This window comes from Phyllopteryx taeniolatus, chromosome 13, assembly GCF_024500385.1.
Source record: "Phyllopteryx taeniolatus isolate TA_2022b chromosome 13, UOR_Ptae_1.2, whole genome shotgun sequence".
In the NCBI taxonomy this organism is placed as follows: domain Eukaryota; kingdom Metazoa; phylum Chordata; class Actinopteri; order Syngnathiformes; family Syngnathidae; genus Phyllopteryx; species Phyllopteryx taeniolatus.
Window position 1 is genome coordinate 19,156,390 of NC_084514.1, and position 18,696 is coordinate 19,175,085.

General features: G+C 46.4%; 2 protein-coding genes and 4 non-coding genes across 7 annotated transcripts in view; 1 reads left to right on the plus strand and 5 right to left on the minus strand.

The window, feature by feature from the left end:
- Positions 1 to 4,748, plus strand: part of LOC133488254 (otoferlin-like) — a 31,219-nt gene extending 26,471 nt beyond the window's left edge. Inside the window, exons 37-43 of the mRNA XM_061795895.1 lie at positions 35 to 177; positions 263 to 351; positions 989 to 1,087; positions 1,183 to 1,424; positions 1,649 to 1,827; positions 2,291 to 2,391; positions 4,317 to 4,748. Coding sequence (XP_061651879.1) covers positions 35 to 177; positions 263 to 351; positions 989 to 1,087; positions 1,183 to 1,424; positions 1,649 to 1,827; positions 2,291 to 2,391; positions 4,317 to 4,497 — 1,034 coding nt within the window. The 3' untranslated portion in view covers positions 4,498 to 4,748. The remainder of the gene's footprint in view (positions 1 to 34; positions 178 to 262; positions 352 to 988; positions 1,088 to 1,182; positions 1,425 to 1,648; positions 1,828 to 2,290; positions 2,392 to 4,316) is intronic.
- On the minus strand, positions 2,611 to 2,692 carry trnas-gcu (transfer RNA serine (anticodon GCU)). The gene has a single exon. It is a non-coding gene; the product is annotated as a tRNA-Ser (tRNA).
- On the minus strand, positions 3,395 to 3,476 carry trnas-gcu (transfer RNA serine (anticodon GCU)). The gene has a single exon. It is a non-coding gene; the product is annotated as a tRNA-Ser (tRNA).
- Positions 4,749 to 7,229: 2,481 nt separating the features above from the next.
- On the minus strand, positions 7,230 to 7,302 carry trnaa-agc (transfer RNA alanine (anticodon AGC)). Its single transcript has one exon. It is a non-coding gene; the product is annotated as a tRNA-Ala (tRNA).
- Positions 7,303 to 10,462: 3,160 nt separating this feature from the next.
- trnaa-agc (transfer RNA alanine (anticodon AGC)) lies at positions 10,463 to 10,535 on the minus strand. Its single transcript has one exon. It is a non-coding gene; the product is annotated as a tRNA-Ala (tRNA).
- Positions 10,536 to 11,030: 495 nt separating this feature from the next.
- mapre3a (microtubule-associated protein, RP/EB family, member 3a) lies at positions 11,031 to 17,811 on the minus strand. Of its 2 annotated transcripts, none has more exons than XM_061795524.1 (7): positions 17,659 to 17,811; positions 16,029 to 16,156; positions 15,365 to 15,510; positions 15,106 to 15,262; positions 13,995 to 14,137; positions 13,135 to 13,287; positions 11,031 to 12,243 (listed from the first exon to the last, which is right to left on the minus strand). In XM_061795524.1, exons 1-7 carry the CDS (start codon positions 17,802 to 17,804, stop codon positions 12,175 to 12,177), a joined length of 942 nt encoding a protein of 313 aa, XP_061651508.1. In that variant the 5' UTR covers positions 17,805 to 17,811; the 3' UTR covers positions 11,031 to 12,174. The 2 variants fall into 2 exon arrangements, with proteins under 2 accessions (XP_061651508.1, XP_061651509.1); XM_061795525.1 differs by having other exon boundaries at positions 17,655 to 17,761.
- Positions 17,812 to 18,696: the final 885 nt, after the last annotated feature.

Consider the following 18,696-nt stretch of genomic DNA (forward strand, 5'->3'; position numbering starts at 1 on the left):
CGGGGAAATGCTGAAGAAAAATAACTGCGGTCAGGTCTGAAGAAGCAGACCAATGAGCACCTGGCGCTGAGCGTGCTCAAGCACTGGGAGGAAATCCGGCGGGCGGGCTGCAAATTGGTGCCGGAGCACGTGGAGACCAGGCCGCTCCTGCACCCGGACAAACCGGGAATCGAACAAGTACGCGATCGGTCATCTCACGCCTTGGACATTTTTCATCGGGTTTTGCAGATCGATTCGTTTTGTGGTCAATTTGCATCCGCAGGGAAGAATTGAGATGTGGGTGGACATGTTCCCCAAGGACATGACGGCACCCGGTCCCGCCCTGGACATTGCACCCAGAAAACCAAAGAAGTACGAAACAAACTACAACTACAAACTCCAACTACAAGCTGTCACTTGGTCGATTTTTTTGCTTTTTGTTGTGAGCCAAACTAGAATCTAAAATAAAAACTAATATTAACAGTTACGTTGCTCATTCTTTTCTCATTCAACCATTTTAACCGTACACATTTGGAAGAATATTCTATTAAAACATATGCAATAAAGTTGAAAATATTGTTCGCCAGGCCAGGCCCTGCCTTTTAAAGCCGCACACATTCCAAGTCACAGATACTACAGTGTGGAACATGAGGATGACGACCCCAATTGGACAAAAATAATACCTTCACCTCATGTGCACATTTTGTATTGGTATTATGCATAAAGATTTAACTTATATCCAAATTATAAAATAAATATACGGTCGCTACATGGAGGAATTTCGTCTATTGCGGTGCGTTCTGGAATCTAAACCCTGCGATAAATGAGGGACTACTGTATGAGGACGATGTTTCCTCACTCGCTTCATAAAGTGTTTCCTACCTTGAGATGACCTCCGTTGTGCATTAACACGATATAAACAACATTAACGTTACCTGGCTTGACTTTGAAAGGGTTCTTTGATACATTTTGACGCATTGATTGAAGTCGTTTCCCTTCCCTTTTTGAGGTTTGAGCTGCGGGTCATCATTTGGAACACGGATGAGGTGGTCCTGGAGGACGATGACATCTTCACCGGAGAGAAATCCAGCGACATATTCGTCAGAGGGTAAAACTACCAGCTTTGTTTTAGTCCCAAACGGACCACGGTGGTCTTATATTTTTTTTTCGGGACTGAGTTCTCATCTTTCCGTCCTGGGCCAGCTGGCTCAAGGGGCAGCAGGAGGACAAGCAGGACACGGACGTCCACTACCACTCCATCACCGGCGAGGGCAACTTCAACTGGCGCTTCATCTACCCCTTCGACTACCTGATGGCCGAGGAGAAGATCGTCATCTCCAAGAAGGAGTCCATGTTCGCCTGGGACGAGACCGAGTACAAGATCCCGGCCCGCCTCAACCTGCAAGTGTGGGACGCCGACCACTTCTCGGCCGACGACTTCCTGGGTGATCTGCTTCGGAACCGTCTTCTTCTTCTTGTGCAGTGAAACCTAACACAAATTTGTGAATATAGTAGATACGCCGCCTTCCCCAATAAAATGGCGATAATTGCCTATGTTAATAGTTCAAAGGAAGGACTATTTAAAGAGAAATAAAGAAGTATGGATAGAAGGGAGGGAGGGAATTTCCACCCTGCTTGCTCCGGCGTCATCATGTTATGATGCTAACAGGTGCGATCGAGCTGGACCTGAACCGGTTCCCGCGCGGCGCCAAGACGGCCAAGCAGTGCACCATCGACATGGTGACCAACGAGGCCGACATGCCCACCGTGTCCATCTTCAAGCAGAAGAGGATCAAAGGATGGTGGCCTTTTGTGGCCCGCAACGAGGACGACGAGTTTGAACTCACGGTAGGTTTACACCGAGGACTGGTCATTTTATTTCATTTGATGTAATTTAACCGAATTTACTTTTACTTTTTTTTATGCTAATACTACTAATTGAGTCACTTGAGTCTGAATGGTGTGACGTTAGCGAATAAAAATCATCTCAGCCTGCGGCGTTTCCATTGAGTTCGCTGATTCAAGTCAGTGAACCGAATCCTTTGATTCTGCTGTGTTTCTGTCAGTCTGTTAATTGGATTCCACTGAATCGTCGATTCCTTCGGGCGTCGAGTCGAATCATCCGAGTTCCCAATTTTTCCACTCAGTCTGTCAACTCGAGTCAGTGAGTTCTCCGTGTTTTCGTTTTGGAACACGAGTCAGACTCACTGTGTCGTCTGAGTCGGTGGTTTTTCTGAAGTTCACGTTTATGCGTCCCACTCTCGCTTTGCAAGTTTTTTGAACATGATCCATGCTTGTGTTGGTCTTTCAGGGGAAAGTGGAGGCAGAGCTTCACCTGCTGACCTGCGAAGAGGCGGAGAAATGCCCGGCCGGCGAAGGACGCAACGAGCCAGAACCTCTGGAGAAACCCAAGTATGACGGAACCTCTCTTTTCTGTCACCCAACAATTTGCTCTCATCTTTTCTCACTATAAATAGACAACTCAAATGGTCTACAGTGAAATAAAAAGCATGAACAGTAAAAAACGATGAGAATTTTCCATAAAAATTCCAAATTTTTCGATTCATTATGTGACACGATATAATGTGTGTTTTTGTTCGGCATGAGAACACACAACATAATATTAAATGACGACAAGGATGGGATTCGAACCCACGCGTGCAGAGCACAACGGATTAGCAGTCCATCGCCTTAACCTCTCGGCCACCTCGTCTTGTGGCGACTGTATTTGTAGCTCCCAGAGAGGTGACGTTCCACGTCCCAAGAGCCAGCTTCTGTAGCCGGGGATCGGATCGCCGAGGTCCCCGCCTTCGGCCACCGCCCAGCTCGCACTCCGCCCGACCCCTATGCCCCCTCCCACAGGTGGTGGGCCCACGGAAAGGGGGAACCACGTTACTCTTTCGGGCCGTGCCCGGCCGGGCCCCACGGGTGCCGGCCCGGCCTCCGGGCCTGGCTCCAGAGAGGGTCCCCGGTGACCCACGTCCGGTCAAGGGAAAACGTAATCCAATAATTTTTCTCATCATAGGGGTCTTTGGAGCCGTGCTTTGTCTGGTCCCTCACCTAGGACCTGTGTGTCATGGGTGACCCAGCCAGGGGCGTAAAGCCCCAGACAATTTAGCTCCTCGGGTCATTGGGACACACAAGCCCCTCCACCACGATAAGGTGACGGCTCAAGGAGGGGGGGGTTTGACATATATTGATATAATACAGTATAAAATGCTACAATTGTACTACAAAGGTAATTTTGGTACAACTGACACAAAACCAAACGATACAATGCTGTACAGCATAATGTGCTACAATATGATATATTGTATAATGCGATACAGTCCATGAAGACACGTTCCCATATTGATACAATAGAATATTTGTTGTTCTTATTTAGTACGATAACTCACAACATAATGCTGAACGCCGACGAGGATGGGATTCGAACCCACGCGTGCAGAGCACAATGGATTAGCAGTCCATCGCCTTAACCGCTCGGCCACCTCATCACGTGAGGGTTTGAGATATAGCGATATCGCTAACGCTAAATAGCATCTATGTTGCGGCCCTTTAAGAAATGGACTGAACACAAACTTGCAGCAACGCAGAGACAGATAATATGACTGTCCTTATAGTCATATGTTATTTATCCTCTGCGTAGAACGACCAATGTTAGTTTTGTACTGATGAGCTGAGAGACTATGGTGAAATGCGTCGCCGTCCACATCTGCAAAAATACGACAACCCGCCCCCTCATTTACTACGATAACCCACAACATGATGCTAAATGCCGACGAGGATGGGATATAACCCGCTGGCCGCTAGCTGCCTCTTTCACCCCGCCCTCCATCCCCTCCTTCTTAACACCTTCATTATTATATCCACTGATACGACGACTAGGCTACTTAAATATAATACAACATAATACAACACTTCGATATCGCATATGATGTAATGCTGTGCGTGATGATACTTCAAAATGCGGCAGGGAAGTTTATTGCACTGTAGACCTTATGCACCTTTATTTGACTGTAGGTTTTATTACATCTTATATCATATACTGTACAGTACATTATCGCACGCATGTATCAGAATCAGAATCATCTTTATTTTGCCAAGCATGTCCAAAAAACACACAAGGAATTTGTCTCCGCTAGTCGGAGCCGCTCTAGTACGACAACAGACGGTCAATTGACAGAAAGGGTTGCTAGTTATCTGGTAATGCCGGTAGAATTTTTATTTCTTGGGGACAATTGTGCAAAAAGATGCAGAGTCCTCTCGCACTTAGAGCAGTTGGAATGACTACTCTATGTGACACATACAGTACGTAACCTCACTTGCGTGTGCAGCCGTCCGGACATCGCCCTCCTGTGGTTCCTGATCCCCCTGAAGGCGGCCAAGCACCTGGTGTGCGACCAGTACCGCTGGCTCACCGTCAAGATCGTCTGTGGCCTGCTGCTGGTGGCCATCTTGGCGCTCTTCCTCTACAACATGCCTGGCTACATGGTGAAGAAAATGTTAGGAGCCTGACTTTATTGTTAGCATTGTTGTTTTGGGGGGGGGATTTGGTTTTTTTTTCCAGAGCAAAATGCGCATTCCATTTGTGACATGATTAGTTGTAGACTTCTTGACAAGACTTCCGTTGGTTTGAAATGTGGTGTTCTGTCATGTTTCCTGCACCTTTCAAGTTTTTGGCTTGTGTTCAAAATGAATCTTTTGCCGCTTAAATGCTGTTTTCTAATGTTTGTTGTATTGGGCGGGAAAACGCCTGACCGCATATTGTATGCTATTTGACATTTGTGAATAAATCCACTTAAGAAGATTCACACAAAGATTCCCAAAAACATTTGGCTTTCGTGAAGGACAAATTCTATAAAATATTGGTAGTATTCATTAATTTATCGTTTAAAAACATGAATCCAATGTTTCCTTGTCACTCGATAGGACGACGACATGTGTTTCCATTTGATTGGTTAATTTAATGGGACACTTCCAAGTTGCTTCCGAGGTTTTGTCATCTTTTGATTGAGAAAGTTAAAGAACATTCACTGGTATGTTTCCTTGCCATTTGATTGGACGAAGATTCGAGTGATGATTGGCCAATTTTAGTTGGTACTTGCCGGCTGAAAAGTCCTTTCGTTTTCCCTGGGTACAAACAAATCAGATAAGACAAATTATTAAATGTAACATTTTAAAAACATCAGTACGCCGTTTGATTGGACGACGACTGCTCGAGTGCCTCGAAATGATTGGTCAATTGAAGCGGACACTTCCGGGTTGGAAAAAATATGTTCTCTGCAGCAGGCTGTAGTGAACACTTTTTTCCAGAAGAGGCAGGAACATAGGGTGACCTACAAGAGCGGAGGTAGACGCACGCAGTTGGATTACATCTTGTGCAGACGATGTCATCTGAAGGAGGTTACCGACTGTAAGGTAGTGGTAGGGGAGAGTGTGGCTAGACAGCATAGGATGGTGGTGTGTAAGATGACTCTGGTGGTGGGGAGGAAGATTAGGAAGACAAAGGCAGAGCAGAGAACCATGCGGTGGAAGCTGAGACAGGACGAACTTCCTAGAAGACTGGACCGCTGCAGCCAAGGTGATCAGAGATGCAGGCAGGAGAGTACTTGGTGTAGCTTCTGGCAGGAAAGGAGAGAAGGAGACTTGGTGGTGGAACCTCACCGCACAGGAAATCATACAAGGAAAAAGGTTAGCAAAGACAAAGTGGGACACTGAGAGGACCGAGGAGAGGCGAAAGGAATACATTGAGATGCGACATAGAACGAAGGTAGAGGTGGCAAAGGCCAAACAAGAGGCATATGATGACATGTATGCCAGGTTGGACACTAAAGAAGGAGAAAAAGGATCTATACAGGTTGGCCAGGCAGAGGTATAGAGATGGGAAGGATGTGCAGCAGGTTTGGGTGATTAAGGATAGAGATGGAAATATGTTGACTGGTGCCAGTAGTGTGCTACATAGATGGAAAGAATACTTTGAGGAGTTGATGAATGAGGAAAATGAGAGAGAAGTGAGAGTAGAAGAGGCAAGTGTGGTGGACCAGGAAGTGGCAATGATTAGTAGGGGGGAAGTTAGAAAGGCATTAAAGAGGATGAAAAATGGAAAGACTGATGACATTCCTGTGGATGTATGGAAGCATCTAGGAGAGGTGGCTGTGGAGTTTTTGACCAGCTTGCTCAATAGAATTCTAGCGCGTGAGAAGATGCCTGAGGAATGGAGGAAAAGTGTGCTGGTGCCCAGCTGTGGGAACTATAGAGGAATAAAGTTGATGAGCCACACAATGAAGTTATGGGAAAGAGTAGTGGAGGCTAGACTCAGGGCAGAAGTGAGTATTTGCGAGCAACATTATGGTTTCATGCCAAAAAAGAGTACCACAGATGCATTATTTGCCTTGAGGATGTCGATGGAAAAGTACAGAGAAGGTCAGAAGGAGCTACATTGTGTCTTTGTAGATCAAGAGAAAGCCTATGACCGAGTACCCAGAGAGGAACTGTGGTACTTCATGCGGAGGTCTGGAGTGGCAGAGAAATATGTTAGAATAATACAGGACATGTACGAGGGCAGCAGGGCACCAGAACAGCGGTGAGGTGTGCTGTAGGTGTGACAGACGAATTTAAGGTGGAGGTGGGACTGCATCAGGGATCAGCCCTGAGCCCCTTCCTTTTTGCAGTGGTGATGGATAGGCTGACAGATGAGGTTAGACTGGAATCCCCGTGGACCGTGACGTTTGCAGATGACGTTGTGATCTGCAGTGAAAGCAGGGAGCAGGTGGAGGAACAGTTAGAAAGATGGAGGCATGCACTGGGAAGAAGAGGAATGAAGATTAGCCGAAGTAAGACAGAATATATGTGCATGAATGAGAGGGGTGGTGGGGGAAGCGTGAGGCTACAGGGAGAAGAGATAGCAAGGGTGGAGGACTTGAAATACTTGGAGCCAACCGTCCAGAGCAATGGTGAGTGTGGTCAGGAAGTGAAGAGACGGGTCCAAGCAGGTTGGAACGGGTGGAGGAAGGTGTCAGGTGTGTTATGTGACAGAAGAGTCTTTGCTAGGATGAAGACCAAAGACCAAAGAGAAGGTTGATGGATGTCGTGAGGGAAGACATGAGGGCAGTTGGTGTTCCAAAAGAGGATGCAGGAGATAGGCCTACGTGGAAAAGGAGGACACCGTTTGGCGACCCCCTAAAGGGACGAACCCAAAAGAAAAGAAGAGGAGGAGATCAAATCTGTAAGTAGCAACACAAATGAAATGGAGGATGCGGGCATCGATCCCGCTACCTCTCGCATGCTAAGCGAGCGCTCTACCATTTGAGCTAATCCCCCTCATCTCCTTTAAGTCCTTCCACTTGAGAAGAGACTTTTCCCCACTACTAGTGCCAGCCCACCATCTTTGCAACCTCATCCAGTTTAAGGTCCGCGAAATAGTACACGCTCTGTCCTCACTCGTAGGACAACCGGCATACTAGGACACCTACATTACTAGTTACTTGTGAAGCAAACCTGCGTACTACTAGTGATGTAAAATTCTACTCGCGAAACATCTAGTGCACTTATCGTACACAAATGTCAAGCGGTGCAGTTTTGCCTCACTAGTAGCATGGTGCAGCCCTATGGGGGGCACAAGTCAGTGCAAACTGTAGGCCGGTCCCAAGCCTGGATAAATGCAGAGGGTTGCGTCAGGAAGGGCATCCGGCTTAAAACCTTGCCAAACAAATATGAGCGTTCATCCAAAGAATTCCATACCGGATCGGTCGTGGCCCGGGTTAACAACGTCCGCCACCGGCGCCGTCAACCTGCAGGGCGCTGTTGGAAATTCAGCTACTGTGGATCGAAGTCAAAGGAAGAAGAAGAAGAGGTGGAAAGCGGGTTCTTCGGCAGAAAGAGAAGAGGAAAACACAGAGCCTAGAACTGAATGTGGGGACTTTGAATGTTGGGACTATGACAGGAAAATCTCGGGAGTTGGTTGACATGATGATTAGGAGAAAGGTTGATATATTGTGTGTCCAGGAGACCAGGTGGAAAGGCAGTAAGGCTAGAAGTTTAGGGGCAGGGTTTAAATTATTTTACCATGGTGTAGATGGAAAGAGAAATGGAGCCGGGGTTATTTTAAAAGAAGAGTTGGCTAAGAATGTCTTGGAGGTGAAAAGAGTATCAGATCGAGTGATGAGGCTGAAATTTGAAATTGAGGGTGTTATGTGTAATGTGATTAGTGGCTATGCCCCACAGGTAGGATGTGACCTAGAGGTGAAAGAGAAATTCTGGAAGGAGCTAGATGATGTAGTTCTGAGCATCCCAGACAGAGAGAGAGTCGTAATTGGTGCAGATTGTAATGGACATGTTGGTGAAGGTAATAGGGGTGATGAAGAAGTGATGGGTAAGTACGGCATCCAGGAAAGGAACTTGGAGGGACAGATGGTGGTAGACTTTGCAACAAGGATGCAAATGGCTGTAGTGAACACTTTTTTCCAGAAGAGGCACGAACATAGGGTGACCTACAAGAGCGGAGGTAGAAGCACACAGGTGGATTACATCTTGTGCAGACGATGTCATCTGAAGGAGGTTACCAACTGTAAGGTAGTGGTAGGGGAGAGTGTGGCTAGACAGCATAGGATGGTGGTGTGTAAGATGACTCTGGTGGTGGGGAGGAAAATTAGGAAGACAAAGGCAGAGAAGAGAACCATGTGGTGGAAGCTGAGACAGGACGAGTGTTGTGCAGCTTTTCGGGAAGAGGTGAGACAGGCTCTCGGTGGACGGGAAGAGCTTCCAGAAGACTGGACCACTGCAGCCAAGGTGATCAGAGAAGCAGGCAGGAGAGTACTTGGTGTATCTTCTGGCAGGAAAGGAGAGAAGGAGACTTGGTGGTGGAACCTCACAGTACAGGAAATCATACAAGGAAAACGGTTAGCTAAGAAGAAGTGGGACACTGAGAGGACCGAGGAGAGGCGAAAGGAATACATTGAGATGCGACACAGGGCAAAGGTAGAGGTGGCAAAGGCAAAACAAGAGGCATATGATGACATGTATGGCAGGTTGGACACTAAAGAAGGAGAAAAGGATCTATACAGGCTGGCCAGACAGAGGGATAGAGATGGGAAGGATGTGCAGCAGGTTAGGGTGATTAAGGATAGAGATGGAAATATGTTGACTGGTGCCAGCAGTGTGCTAGCGAGATGGAAAGAATACTTTGAGGAGTTGATGAATGAGGAAAATGAGAGAGAAGGGAGAGTAGAAGAGGCAAGTGTGGTGGACCAGGAAGTGGCAATGATTAGTAAGGGGGAGGTTAGAAAGACATTAAAGAGAATGAAAAATGGAAAGGCAGTTGGTCCTGATGACATTCCTGTGGAGGTATGGAAGCATCTAGGAGAGGTGGCTGTGGAGTTTTTGACCAGCTTGTTCAATAGAATTCTAGTGCGTGAGAAGATGCCTGAGGAATGGAGGAAAAGTGTACTGGTGCCCATTTTTAAGAACAAAGGTTATGTGCAGAGCTGTGGCAACTATAGAGGAATAAAGTTGATGAGCCACACAATGAAGTTATGGGAAAGAGTAGTGGAGGCTAGACTCAGGACAGAAGTGAGTATTTGCGAGCAACAGTATGGTTTCATGCCTAGAAAGAGTACCACAGATGCATTATTTGCCTTGAGGATGTCGATGGAAAAGTACAGAGAAGGTCAGAAGGAGCTACATTGTGTCTTTGTAGATCAAGAGAAAGCCTATGACCGAGTACCCAAAGAGGAACTGTGGTACTGCATGTGGAAGTCTGGAGTGGCAGAGAAGTATGTTAGAATAATACAGGACATGTACGAGGGCAGCAGAACAGCGGTGAGGTGTGCTGTCGGTGTGACAGAAGAATTTAAGGTGGACGTGGGACTCCATCAGGGATCAGCCCTGAGCCCCTTCCTTTTTGCAGTGGTGATGGATAGGCTGACAGATGAGGTTAGACTGGAATCCCCGTGGACCGTGACGTTTGCAGATGACGTTGTGATCTGCAGTGAAAGCAGGGAGCAGTTGGAGGAACAGTTAGAAAGATGGAGGCATGCACTGGGAAGAAGAGGAATGAAGATTAGCCGAAGTAAGACAGAATATATGTGCATGAATGAGAGGGGTGGTGGGGGAAGCGTGAGGCTACAGGGAGAAGAGATAGCAAGGGTGGAGGACTTGAAATACTTGGAGCCAACCGTCCAGAGCAATGGTGAGTGTGGTCAGGAAGTGACGAAACGGGTCCAAGCAGGCTGGAACGGGTGGAGGAAGGTGTCAGGTGTGTTATGTGACAGAAGAGTCTCTGCTAGGATGAAGACCAAAGACCAAAGAGAAGGTTGATGGATGTCGTGAGGGAAGACATGAGGGCAGTTGGTGTTCCAAAGGAGGATGCAGGAGATAGGCCTACGTGGAAAACGAGGACACCGTTTGGCGACCCCCTAAAGGGACGAACCCAAAAGAAAAGAAGAAGAGGAGATCAAATCTGTAAGTAGCAACACAAATGAAATGGAGGATGCGGGCATCGATCCCGCTACCTCTCGCATGCTAAGCGAGCGCTCTACCATTTGAGCTAATCCCCCTCATCTCCTTTAAGTCCTTCCACTTGAGAAGAGACTTTTCCCCACTACTAGTGCCAGCCCACCATTGCAACCTCATCCAGTTTAAGGTCCGCGAAGTAGTACGCGCTCTGTCCTCACTCGTAGGACAACCGGCATACTAGGACACCTACATTACTAGTTACTTGTGAAGCAAAACTGCGTATTACTAGTGATGTAAAATTCTACTCGCGAAACATCGAGTGCACTTATCGTACACAAATGTCAAGCGGTGCAGTTTTGCCTCACTAGTAGCATGTAAGTTATTTCATGATATCAATGTTGTCCTACTAGTGTACGGAAAGTAGTGGTCGTACACACTAGTTTGCATTATGTTTATTTGTACGCACTAAAGGCCGTAAATCAGGTTGCCGCCAATATTTCGCACGACAGCCACTAGTACTACTACTGACAAAATACTTGTTTCATAACGATGTCCTTGTACTGACACAGCAACGTTACAAAAAGAGCACAAACGACAAATTTCACAACTGTTTATTTATTGTAAACTCAAAATGATGAGCGTTCAGTCCATGATGTTTATGCCGTGGATGAATGTCAGTTCTAAAGAGATTTGCAAAATTAAACAAAACAAAACAAAAACAAAAAACAGGAGGCAACAAGAAGACTTGTTCAGCGTTGTTCAACAGGATTCTAACAGTAAAAGTGGCAAAGTACCTTTTTTAAAGCACCCGGTGACTGTGCGACAAAACAAAGTTGTCCAGTCCGACTTTGAATTGACGAACCTTCGTTCTCCAACTTCTTAAGTCACCGTTTGTGCAGTCATTGGGCGGTCCACGTCTGTCATAATATTTGCCTCATCTGATTGGCCATGATTTTAATAACTGAAATAGGACCAGCCTAGTAAGCGGCTGGAAGAAAACAAAACAAAACAAAACAAACAAAAAAACACGTCATGTTGCATTTAACAGCGTGACATCAGACCACATTATTTCCACATGAAATACATTTGTACAAAATATCAGTCATTCACAGTCAATGTATAACATTCTCATGCTCAGATATGTTGCTGCTCAATAATAATCAATCAATCAATGCACTCCGATCACATCCTTCAAAGTATTTTTGTCCCCGTTCTACATGCTATAAACCCGCTTGGGCGGAAACCAAAAAGCTCGCCCTCCACTTTTCTCGTACAGTAGGTTTCTGCTACAGGAGGTTGATCAAAAAACGATAAGTTAAATAAATAAGAAACTGCTAGTAAAAAGTCACTTGAGTTTTGTTGTTGTTGTTGTTGTCGTCGTTGCGGTGCGTTTAAAAAGTGCTGCCGCGCCGCGCACCCAAGGCAAAATAAATAGCTCCGTATCGTGCAAAATTCCAAAATGTGGTCATGATTTACGGACCGCTCGTCTCGTCTTCTTGGCTCATGCTGGCGAAAACCGGATAGGTTGCGTGGTGCTCTTAGCTAACCGTGATGACGTATAGCTGTGTGTCAGATGATAGCTTCAAAAAAATATATATATAAAAAAATGTGACAGCGAGGACAGGGACTGAAGATATAGCGAGGGCGGAGAAGGTGGCGGGTGAATTGAGTAGGTAAGAGCGTGCACAGAAAGTCGAAATCAATCAAAGACAAAGGAAAGCGGGGAAGTCAGGGGGGCATTCAGTATTCATCCTGGTCCAGGTGGGCTTGTTCCTCAAACTCTTCATCTTCTGGGGGCGCAAAGCCCTCCTGGAACACATAAGGAGAACAGCTATCAACATACTGTAACGGTGGTGCCTTGAGATATGAGTAACCTGACTTCTTAGTTTTTGGAGATGGTGTTCCCTTGCTACAAGTATATCGCGGTCCACCAATTGTGGACTGCATACTCCATTAGTGCACGTTGTGACTGGAGGCTGTAATTTTTTGGGTGGTAAAATTAAATGCTTCCTAGCCTAAAACTGGAAGGGCTCTATCTTCCTGACTAGTGCAGATCTGGCGCAGGACGTGGGGTATCTCTGCGAGCGGGCGGGTTCGACCGGGTTGTCGTATTTCTGCAGATGCGGACGGCGGCGTATTTCACCATATTCTCTCAGCTCATCAGTACAAAACTAACATTGGTCGTTCGACGCAGAGGATAAATAACATATGTCTATAAGGGCAGTCATATCTGTCCCTGCGTTGCTGCAAGTTTGTGTTCAGTCCATTTCTTAAAGGGCCGCAACATAGATGCTATTTAGCGTTAGCATGTAGCGAGCAGACTGAAAGGCTAAGTTAATGTGGTTGTTTTAAAAATTTCAAGTGGGAATGGCCTCAAACAGCTTGAAGCCTCTTTTTTTTAAAAGCAATTATTTACCGAACTGCTGTTGCTTGTTACAAAGTCCGTTGAGTTGAATTCGCTGCCACCACAGAGAGTTTGTATTTCAAATTTGTGCTCGCAAGTCAAAGCAAAAAACCACAAAGTCGAGTCAGTACGAGGCATTGTTCGGACAATTTTTTTGTTCTGACGTGGAAGCGAGAATTTGAGATACGGCCGCTGTACGGTGGTGTTTTGTGAGTAGGCGAGTTTTCGAATGGCAATTGGCAAATTGTCGAGGATGGACGCAGTCTGAAAAAGAGCGGGCTAACGCAGCGGCGTACCTCTGTGGCGTAAAGGATGTCGATTATCCTGCCGAGCACCGGGTTGTCGTCGCTCTCGTGCTCCTGGCAGATGAGCTCGATGTCTCGCAGTTTACTGAAATAAAAGTCTCTCTCCTTCTCCAGGCCGTCCACCGTCAGCTTCAACTCCATCAACTGTACCAAAGAGAAGACAGAAAAAAAAGAAACAGGATGATGGGACTCAAGTGTGCTCCTGCAGCATCCACCCATTCCAGAGCGCTGATCCTCATTAGCGGGGCGGGTGACCTTAGGTCTAACCCAGCTGATTTTGGGAAAGAGACCGGGTCAAGCCTGGACCGGTCACCAAAAACTCGTCGGGCACAGACAGCGGAAGCCCGATTTACGAAGGCTGCAATGTTCGAACCGTACATATGAGTAGGTCGATACGACACGCCCCTTTTGAGCTGCGTGCCGACGGTGACGCTAAGCTAGGAGGGTAAAAAGTCGTGCGGACGGCGAGAAAACCAGAAGAGCGAGGATGCCGGTACATTGTGCTGCCCGCGCTTGCGCACAACGCCGTACAATTTTCGACAACTGGGAGTAAACTTTCACAGTTCAAACATTTTTTGTTGCTTTTTCTTTTTTTCAAGCTAGCAAACGCTGTGGCATTGACCCCAAAAAAGGAAACTTCACGTTACAACTTCGCTTCAATGTAGGCAAGCACGAGGAGAACATGCAAACTCCACACAGGAAGAAGTTCCGAAAATTGAACCTCATGACTGTGAGGCAGGCATGCTAACCACTCATCCGCCGTGCTAACGAAGCAACCGAATAAAATACGGCGCACAAGGAGCTTATCGGTGACGACTGGAGAAATGCAATATTACGGCGAGTTATTAAACCTGTTGATTGAGCTCCGTGATCTCCGCGTCGCTGCCGCCGTTTCGAGACAGGGTGGAGTTCTTCCTCAAAGCCGGGGTGTTGTGTTGGACCCGCTGCGGCGTCGGCATGTTTTTGGGCACTGTCGGAGACGTCCTCTGCGGTCCTGGCGGCGGTCAGAACGTGGTCAACATGGGGTTAGCAAGTCCCTTGGTAAAACATTCAGGGCTCATATGACGCTGTCTTAGTCATTGTGTCGGGACCGGATACAAGAAAGACACCAAGACCATGATACAGTTTGAGCCACCCACGTGTCCACTACGCGGTACGGCACGAGTTGCGTTTGTGACGATTCCGTCAAGCGGTCGACGGCCCTAACCCGAGGGCGGAGCGGCGGACGGGGAGGCTTTCTTGTCCGTCCCAGTTAAGGTGGACAAGAAAAAACAACCTCCGAAACAAAAGAGGTGGTGCTGAGAAGCTGAGGGATACAAAAAATAAAAATCACTCCATGAAGTGGCAGTCACACATAAGAAAAGAACGCAGTTATTTGGTGGTCGATCGAATTCGCCCTAAATATTTGGGAACATCAGCAACCACAACAATCAGTCATTTTGTTCCAGAAGCGTGTATTAATTGACAAACGTGTACAGGTACGAGGGGGCGGAGACAAGCAGTCGGCAAAAGAAGGGTGCGGCTTCACCCGATTCTAACGGCTCGGCGGGATCTCGGGGAGTTCGGGCTCGTCCGCTTTTACCACATCGCAGTACGTCATCTTACCGATTCCGACATTTTCTCCTCTGTGCCGTTTTCACAGTAGAACATACGCTTAAATCACTCTCCTATTGGATGGACCGACTGGACTGGTAATTTCGATTCTCATCTCTGACTGCTGACTGTCAGCCCCAATGGAAGAAGACAACCCCCAAAAAAATTTTTTACAGTAGAGAGCAATTCATTTCGCCCCCGAACTGTACGAATGAGCAAAAACTGGGCTTTGCGAAAAACGGTGGCCATTCATTGTGCGATCGTGCCGCTTGCCGGGTGCTTTTGAGCAAAGACCGTGCAGCAATGGCTGAAAAAGGAAGGCGTTCCGGTTACCTGGAGTTCTCTTTGGTTAGTGGCTAAAGTGATCACCTGGGTTGGGAGCGGGGGACACTTCCTGCCCCTGTCTGGCTACATTCGGGTCGTACTCCTTCCCGTCGTAGTTGGCGTCGAAGAACTTCTTGAACCACTGCACAAACTCAAAGTTGTCCTGGAACTTTCCCTTGACCAGCTTTTCTACCGGAATGATCTGCAGGTTGGGCAACACACAAGAGGATGAGCTTCAAAGAAAAATGTCAAGAAACAAAAAAGCAGACGGTGAAGTCAAACATAGCGACAATGCCACCGGGACCTTGTCCACGCTCATCCTTTTGAAGGCCGCTTGAAGAACTTTGAAGTTGTGTATAAATTCGTGCTCCAGTTTTGCTTGAAACTTGACCTTCTTGAGGAGGACGCACCCCGGGAACAACATGTCCATGAACTGGCAGTACGACGCCCCTGAAAAACACCACAAAAGCACACGCTTTTCTTCTGGTCTTTCTATGACCGGGCCTCAAACAAAAGTACAAATCCTTTGTTGCTGTGAGCATTTCCTTTTTCTGACAACTACTTACTTTTACTTCCCATACTTGAAAACAAAAATTTGTAGTTTCTCCGCCTTACTTTGTGAAAACAGGCTTGCTACTTTTGTCAACCACCGCAGATGACGTCACGGTGCGAAAGATGTAAATAAAGTCAACTGCGCCTTATCTTTGATTGATTGAGATTTGGGGGACTTATAAGGCGGGAAAAAAAAAAAAAAAAGAAGAATTGAACCAGGAAGCCTTAACAACGGCAGATTCAAAACAGGCATTTTGTACAACTGCCTGTCAAAATAAAATGGCGACTTCAAGTTACGTCAAATCAGTACTACTTTTACCAGAGCCTTTTTTTTTTTTTTTTTTACTTGCGCATAAGTACAGATACTCGTGAGTGGTTTTCCCACTTGTCATCGGCGTAGCCCATCTCGGCGTTACCTGAGCAGAGCTGTTCGATCTTGGTGTAGGTGAGGTGCAAGGCATCGTTGACCCACGCCAGCATGTCGTGCCGGCTGAGGTTGTCAATGGACACGGACGTGGCGTACACATTCACTGCCATCCCCGACCTGAAAACGCGCACACACGCCCGAAAAGTCCTTCCGTGAGACGTGTAAAATGTGTCAACCTACTAGCAGTTGGAAACAAACACACGTCTACCCTCATCCCCGCCTTGACCTGTGCCCTGACACGCCACACTAAACCTTAACACCTGACCCTGCACCCTGCGCTTCGTCCAAACTCTATTTGCCACGTAACCGTGACAACTCCACGCAAAATCCTGTCGTCGGGGAACACCGTGGTGATTCTCCACTGCGTTGACCGGCATTGCCTGGCGTTAATCCGCACGTGAATGGCAGGGAGCGTTTGTGAGCATAATTCTCTTGCAGATGGCGTGCGTGTGCCCTGACTTTGCTAACACCTTCCATCTCGAGTCAAAATAAAAACATAGCGCACTAAAGGATGTTAGCAATAGCATGACCTGGTCACCGTGGTCGTGTCACGAATGACACGTATGCAGACAGCAATGGTAACTGTACTTGTATGTAGTGATCAAGGTGAACAAAAAGGCAGCAAGCATAGCCAGCAGGGTTTATGTGGCATTGTGTGAAAATAAAACACGATGAGCGGTGGAGCGAGAAATAGGTGCTGTATATTTCAAAGTGAAGCAACAATGTACATCAGCATTGTACGTCGGGGGGAAAAAAAAAAAATAAAAGCTACACATGTATTGATAAATATTCAAAATGCAGCACGGGCCTTAGAGTATGACTAAGCAGCAGTGGAGTGACAACTGTACTCGTACATGAGTAAACATGCTGCAAAATAAGTGTACATGTATAATAAATAGTCGATCTGTACATCTATTACAATACTGTGCATATTATATATGCAAGTGTGAATAGCGGCCACAATAGTCGGCGGCATTGTATGCAAATCACATGGATGTACTTGCACAATTTATGAACAGTAGTACCTGCGAGCTGTAAAAAACCTTTCACACGTTAGAGAGCAATAATTCAAATATTATGGCAACACTTAAATGCTGTGAGGCCATTGAGCGGTGTTGCCATGTACGGGAGGGGAACGGGAGGCCTTAAATGTGGCTTCCTCACAGCTAGCTGCAAATACGCATTGAAAAGGGGGGGGATTTGGTTTTTTGTTTTGTTTTCTGGATATCGATTCTGGTGCTGAGGGAGGGAGGGAGGGAGGGGGGCGTCCGTCCTCCCTCGAGCAGCCGCCGGCAGGCCCTCGCAGCCGCGGATCCCCTGCAGCAACATCCGGGGTGTGAAACGCCCACGCGGCCAGAACAACAAAAACAAAAACAAAGAAAAAAAAAGGGCGGAGGTCTGATTCCAAGCCGGGGCTGAGAACAAGAAACGAGGGAATGTTTTTGTCTCGCAGCCTCCCCCCAAAAAAATGAAATGTATTCTAAAAAAAAAAAAAAAAAAAAAAAAAGGGCCGCTTTCCGCTCTGCCGATCGCTCCACGCTCAGCATTCTTTCACATTGCAAATGAACAAAAGGCAAGTGAAACATTGCGAGCGGGTTCGGCGGCCGGCGCTTACTCACTGCGTTCCGGTCGTCGTCGTCGGAGCCCGCGCGGTGCACTGCGCCTGCCTGCCTGCCTGCCCGTGTGCGATGCTTTCCGGCCGCCGCTCGCTTCTGCCCGCTCCGGCCGCCACTGCGCATGCGCCGTGGATCCACGCTGCCTTCATGGGCTGCGGGAATAAAAATAGACTCGCCCGAGACACATAATGGGCCGTGTGCTTTATTTTAATCATCTACCCCCCCCCCACCCACCACCCCCCCCTACCCCGGAGGACAAACACGTTCATTCTATTCTACCACAAGCAGCTATTAAGTGATTAGAATCAGGTTCATATTATTAAACAATATACGAGGTGCGTCTGAAACGTCCCAGGATACAAGAAATACAGTGGTGCCTTCAAATAATGCAAGTGCTCCTAATCCCTTCCAGCCCCCCTATAATAAGATTTTCAAAAATTATTATTAGAAAAATAGCACTTTATTTTGTCATTTATAAAAAAAAATAAAAAATGACATAATAGAAGGTAAAAAATTGAAACTGGTTTTGTCTTACTTTTGGCTTCAATTCAATGGACATTGTGCTGCTCCTCCTGGTGTAAGCACCTGGTGGCAGTACAATTCAGGCATATGCACATACTGCCTGGAAAGGTCTCAGCTAAAGCGATACATGCAAAAATGTTTTACTAAAATGAAAATTAAAATGATAGAATCCTAAATAGTTTTTTTTTAATGACCAAAAGTAAACAACATACATGATGTAAACAACAAAGTTTTTAGGTAATAATATGGATGAATTACATAAAAATGCCCAAAAATGTGATGTGAAATAAGTCAAATGTGTAATAATAATAATAATAATAATAATAAAGTAAAAGAACTACTTAAAATTTAAAAGAAAAAACGGGTTAAAACATCTTAAGTCAAACACTGAATACGTATAAATTCTGTAAATAAAATTACCCAAACGGTAAACAAAAATGAAAATGTGGAAATTATTTTTAAAAAGACAAATGACAAAAAAAAAAAAGTAATTCATAATTTACATCGTTTCAATTATGT